The sequence below is a fragment of the Cheilinus undulatus genome, linkage group 8 (assembly GCF_018320785.1).
Source record: "Cheilinus undulatus linkage group 8, ASM1832078v1, whole genome shotgun sequence".
In the NCBI taxonomy this organism is placed as follows: domain Eukaryota; kingdom Metazoa; phylum Chordata; class Actinopteri; order Labriformes; family Labridae; genus Cheilinus; species Cheilinus undulatus.
The window spans coordinates 33,239,135-33,245,267 of record NC_054872.1 but is presented as its reverse complement, the minus strand read 5'-3'; the positions used below and the strand labels follow the sequence as shown (position 1 = coordinate 33,245,267).

The 6,133-nt window shown below is 42.5% G+C and overlaps 1 protein-coding gene across 2 annotated transcripts; it reads right to left on the bottom strand.

Annotated features, from left to right (window-relative positions):
- Nucleotides 1–663: 663 nt before the first annotated feature.
- On the bottom strand, nucleotides 664–5,259 carry tubb5 (tubulin, beta 5). Of its 2 annotated transcripts, none has more exons than XM_041793406.1 (5): nucleotides 5,109–5,259; nucleotides 2,456–2,564; nucleotides 2,101–2,211; nucleotides 1,767–2,011; nucleotides 664–1,657 (listed from the first exon to the last, which is right to left on the bottom strand). In XM_041793406.1, the coding sequence occupies exons 1-5, from the start codon at nucleotides 5,163–5,165 to the stop codon at nucleotides 845–847; spliced, it is 1,335 nt and encodes a 444-aa protein (XP_041649340.1). In that variant the 5' UTR covers nucleotides 5,166–5,259; the 3' UTR covers nucleotides 664–844. The 2 variants fall into 2 exon arrangements, with proteins under 2 accessions (XP_041649340.1, XP_041649339.1); XM_041793405.1 differs by having other exon boundaries at nucleotides 2,101–2,208; nucleotides 5,109–5,248.
- Nucleotides 5,260–6,133: the final 874 nt, after the last annotated feature.

The window sequence follows — 6,133 nt, the reverse complement described above, 5'->3', positions numbered from 1 at the left end:
CTCTGAACAGAATATTGAATACAAAATAAATAAATTAATATAAAATATGAATGCATTACAATTTTTGTACTTGATAAGTACCTGAAATATTGTGTATTTGTGTTTTATTTAACAATATTTGCCCTTTTTTCATGAATGGTATCTTAAGATCTAAACACTACCATCATCCAACAAGCATAAGCTCTTTGTTGATTCATGTTTGTGGGATTGTGGCTAGGCAACGAGGAACACTTCATGATACTCTTCTTTAATAAATCAAAGACAAACTATAGTGCATTAAATACTACAACCGTATCCAATTACCATGGCTGGTTTAGTGTATGTCTGTGCTGAGAATTCCTGGACTTTATGCAACTTCATTTTATCTTGGAGCAAATGGAAAACACATTAAACCTACTTATCCATGCATAACAAAACTGAATGACACAGCTACTTTTCATTGCTGCAGGAAAGAGCACATGAATGCTTTAGTATGCCCTACTGCAGAAACTGCAGACCTCAACATTCATCTTTTTTTTCTGGAAATCCCCCCCATGATATCCAAGCCTTATTTTCCACACCATTTTGAAGTGTGTCTTTGGAGTTTAATGGCCTTGTTGTGGCTGATGTAATCAGATAAATAAGACTTATTTCAATGGAAGCATTAATGACAAGGAGACAAGCTTTTTTTTTTTCATTTGACAACTTTATTCGCAGTGAATTACAAGGGATATCTAATGTATTCTAAAGTTGGATTCTAGCAATGCTCCAGACACTAGGTTTGTTTTTTTGTTACTTTTGTGGTTGTTCCTTCATGACTATTTCTTGGTTTGGTGTTGATGAGTTGACCTTCATGGCTTTTTCTTTAAGCGTCTTCTTCAGCCTCCTCCTCAAATTCCCCCTCCTCTTCAGCGGTGGCATCCTGGTACTGCTGGTACTCAGACACCAGGTCATTCATGTTGCTCTCTGCCTCAGTGAACTCCATCTCATCCATACCTTCACCTGTGTACCAATGCAAGAAGGCCTTACGGCGGAACATGGCAGTGAACTGCTCAGAGATACGTTTGAACAGCTCCTGGATGGCTGTGCTGTTGCCAATGAACGTGACAGCCATCTTCAGGCCACGTGGTGGGATGTCACAGACGGCGGTCTTCACATTGTTCGGGATCCATTCAACAAAGTAGCTGCTATTTTTGTTCTGCACATTCAGCATCTGCTCGTCAACCTCCTTCATGGACATGCGGCCACGGAAAACAGCAGCGACTGTCAGATAGCGGCCGTGACGTGGGTCGCAGGCAGCCATCATGTTCTTGGCGTCGAACACCTGCTGGGTGAGCTCGGGGACTGTAAGGGCGCGGTACTGCTGGCTGCCTCTGCTGGTTAGGGGAGCGAAGCCAGGCATGAAAAAGTGCAGACGGGGGAAAGGCACCATGTTGACGGCCAGTTTGCGGAGATCTGCATTGAGCTGACCAGGGAAGCGCAGGCAGGTGGTGACCCCGCTCATGGTTGCAGACACCAGGTGGTTAAGGTCTCCGTAGGTGGGTGTGGTCAGTTTCAGGGTGCGGAAGCAGATGTCGTACAAGGCTTCGTTGTCAATGCAGTAGGTTTCGTCTGTGTTCTCTACAAGCTGGTGGACTGACAGGGTGGCATTGTAAGGCTCCACCACTGTGTCGGACACCTGAGGACAGAAAACACAGAATCTTTCATCAGTCTCATGATTTGAAGCAGAGGCAAAACAAGCTGCATTAAAACTTTAAATTTGATTCTCTATCATGAGGGTTTGTTACCTTAGGGGAAGGCACCACACTGAAGGTGTTCATGATACGGTCAGGGTACTCCTCACGGATCTTGCTGATGAGCAGAGTGCCCATACCAGATCCAGTACCACCACCAAGAGAATGAGTGAGCTGGAAGCCCTGCAGGCAGTCACAGCTCTCTGACTCTTTGCGGACCACATCTAGGACTGAGTCCACCAACTCAGCTCCCTCTGTGTAGTGACCCTTGGCCCAGTTGTTACCAGCACCACTTTGACCTGGAGGTGAAGGAAGGACTTACAGGTGAGTCATTACTTTTTTTACACAGCAATGCCATATTATCAGAAAATGGATTTATTCTACTCACCGAAAACAAAGTTGTCAGGTCTGAAGATCTGCCCAAAAGGTCCAGACCTCACAGAGTCCATGGTGCCAGGCTCCAGGTCCACAAGAATGGCACGAGGTACATATTTACCTCCTCCGCGAGAAAGAGAACAAAGTACGAGAGGAAAAAAGAAAGAGGGAGAAGAAGAGAAAAAACATACCAGCTTAATAATGCAGAAAACCACAGTCTTGGATGCAACACAGGATGTATAACGTGAGAAAATCCATGCATGGCAAGACACGTAAGATAATAACACGTCTTTAAATACACCTCGGACTAATATTTAGATATTATACTCTTAATTTGTGATAACTTATTGGCTTGAAAAGCAGCTGACCTGTGGCCTCATTGTAGTAGACACTGATCCTGTCCAGCTGCAGGTCACTGTCTCCGTGGTAAGTTCCTGTGGGATCAATGCCGTGCTCATCGCTGATCACTTCCCAGAACTGCAAGAACAAAATGGAAGGTATCACATGACAGATACTTGCAAAGAAAGTACGCATCTCCCCATTAGCAATGTGGTTTATGAGACTGGGAGCTTTAAAGTGGAAAACAGCAGTGGCTTTGCATTTTTGGGTGCTGAGGAAAATGACAGGATTTTTTTTCCCCCCATTTCACCAAGCCATATCATTTCATACAATGCAGCTGTTAATATTTCCATAGCCACCGACAGCTGACTCAGCAGAATGCAGCTCTTTGAGATGTAAAGTGCAAAAGGAGAGTGAACAAAGACGCCACAGATAAACCCACAGGCAGGACTGAGAATAAACTCCATTTGCAGGCTGTCACACTACACTGAAGAAGCTGATTGTCTTCAGATCTGCATTCATGTCTTGTTCTCTCTTTAAAGACCACACTCACAGTGTGCATGCATTAAATCCCACAAGCGGGCGTGACCATTGCACACATAGTCATTGCATGAACATATTTTTGTGATATTGTCCAACTCTGAATTCTTTTTTTCATGATATTCTGCTAACAGCAGCAGCGGGGGGATTTAGAGTAATCTGGATAAGCGAGCTGTATTGCGGCTCAGTACTTAAAGGATTGGGAGTCAGCTTTGGGCTGGTATCATGACAGTTAAATAACACTACATATGACAGAAATGACTGAGTGACCTTAATAAGAGGGAGATCTAAAGCAGGATAAAGAGGAGAACAAAGGTGGGAAAAGAAACAACTGAAAACAAGTGAAAAACAGAGATGTTTGACAGTGACACAATAGATGGCAATCTGTAAAGATTGAAAATCATCATAGTGAAAGAATGAGGACAATAAGCAGGAAAGCTAGGCCACACCCTGACCTATTTCACCACATTGTAGCCCTTCAGCAAGTCTGTCAATCATATCCACTGGACATCTGAGTCCTGGGAGAATGGAAACCAATGGGGGTGTGTACTGCAGGCCACCAATAGTTGTGTTAGCACCATGTTGTGTAAACAGAGATGCACAAATTATACTTAATTCCATTAAAAGGAGGAAATGTGCATTCTAAGGCATTAATTCAAGATGCGCAATCTGCAATTGGAATCAAAAACAAATTAAAAGTTATTTACAAAAAAACTCAAATGATGCAAAATGGTTGTCTGCTGTGTTAACATCCTAATGCTATTCTCCCAAGACAATAGCAGCTTGTGCACACTAAGTCAATTGGGAAGCCAGTGACTTCACCCTCTGCTGTGCATCAGCTGTTTCCTCCATTCCTTCCCCCACCCTACCCCTAATTTGGTTATAAGAGGAAGGATATTGATTACAAAAAAACACACCCGGCTTTTCTGGACATTTAAATCTTCTTCAGCAGAGCACCACTCAGTGATGACAATGATTTTTATATTACATAAGCCATTTTGAACTTGGTAGTCTATGAACTGAATAACAAGGCAGGATTCCTGGGTGCGTTCAAGAGGTCAGACTTAAACATATGCTGTCTGTAGGAAATGATGTGCTGTAGAACAAAAGGAGTTAATAAGACGGCAGGGATAATAACAGGCCAAAAAGGCATGTACTGTAGGAGGCTGCAATTGTTGCTCCAAGGCTGGGTGTGTAATATTGTAATGTACTTGTGAGGCAGACTGCAGAAGTCAAGAATGGAATTTGGAGTCAAATGAATGAAAATTTTTTAGAATATGCAAAAGCAAGCATTAAGGAGCATTAAGTGCTAAAAGAAATTACTGTAGCGCCAAGAAATTACTTCTTAAAAAAGGACAATTTCTTTCTTCTCCAATTATCCATGCCACACCCTTTCCACAGCTCCCCTGTTTTATCACCAGCTGAAGCAGCAGTCTGCACCCACAGCCTGCAGGAATAAAATCTAATCAATATAGAATATTGATGATTGGTCATTTAGAGGAGGAGAGTGGGGTGGGGTGTATGTGTGTGTGTGTGTGTGTGTGTGGGTAACTAGGCCTCCCATTCCCCACTCATTGTCTGAAAATCCAGCCATATCTGCCTGTGTGAGACAAAGAAACCAGAGGAGTGCTCAGTGCACTGACTAAGAGGCTCTGACAAGTGAAGAATAGACTTTTTTTTGCCCTCGTGAGGTCCGCTGAATCCTCACATTTGAGACACGCCCGGTGTTGTGTGAACAAAAAAGCAGTTGAGACACAAGACCCCCGTTATTCCGTTATTTTAGTGAGGAGGAGGCACGGTCTGGTAATCCACACCCACCCACCAGTTACCGCAGTGCAACACAATTCAGACAGAAAAAACCTTCAAAATAGCGCTAACGGGGGGATTTTATTCTCTAGAGGTGATATTATTTCACTTATGATGTTTTTGATTCATACATGTAGTTTTTATAGAAGGAATGTTTTTAATTTATGCGCAATGAGACAAAAGAAGTCCTTTGTCCTCAGTCATAACGGTACTATCATCTATATAGACTTGAGAAATTACGTCTAATGAGTACGTCCTGCATCATAAGCCTCTGGCGTTTTCAACAGTTAAAAAAATATCCACATTAACATTAAATTAATTCTTTTGTCTTCTTACCTTAGCGCCGATCTGGTTACCGCACTGGCCGGCTTGAATATGCACAATTTCCCTCATAGTGGATGCCAAAAGTTTTGAGGAAGATGAGCAGAAGCGTTTTACTCTACAGGCACGGGGAGCACACCGCAGACTTGTGGGAAAGAGACGGACAATGCATTTATAATGTTGGAGCGTTTCCAGCGCGAGGCAGGGGCAGGGGGAGGGGGCGGGTCCAGACTAAGAACTCAAGTGCTGCGCGCAGGGATTGGCTGAGACTGACTGACCCTGAGCCCGGAGGAGGAGGGGCGGCGACTGCTGCAGATCAGGGAGTGGAAATTAGAGAGATGGAGCAGGATTTTACCAGCTGCTGTCCAGAAGAAAAAAACACCCTGGGAGATTACAGTTTTTTTGTTTGCTACAGATATGAGTAAGCAATAACCAAACAGCTGTTTCATATCTCTCTCTCTACTGCGACTCTCCCTGTACACTAGAAAAATGGTAGAAATTCCACTTTAAACGAGTATGCAGAGCTCTTAATGTTCAGTAATATAGATGCTGTAGATTTTCAGGTGCTTAATCACGTCTTATGTGATTTGTTCTATAAATACTACAGTTGGGTATTATATGTTGTCTATTGTATGGCTTGCGAGTCATATTGCAGAAAGACTGTGGCAGTAATGTCAGGCATTGAAACCTTTTCTGCAGATGGAGTTCAGTTGTCATGGAAATGCAGGTGCTCAAGTTTTTCAATTTTCTCTCAGCACTAATATTCAGAGCTTGATGTCATTTTTAGCTTTGAAAGCATTAAAGTAAAGCTCCTTAATTACAATGCCCAGAAAAAAATTTCACCCCTGGAATGTTTTACCCTTTTTTAATTTTATAAATAGATCATGATCAATATAATTTGGATTTAAGAATACCCTCTTTAATGTCAAAGTGAAAACAGATTTCTTCAAAGTAATCTCAAAAAACTAAAATATTTACGGTAAGTTAAGTGATTGCATAAATTTTAACCCCTTTAAAGTGATTGACGTAATTCAACAGCC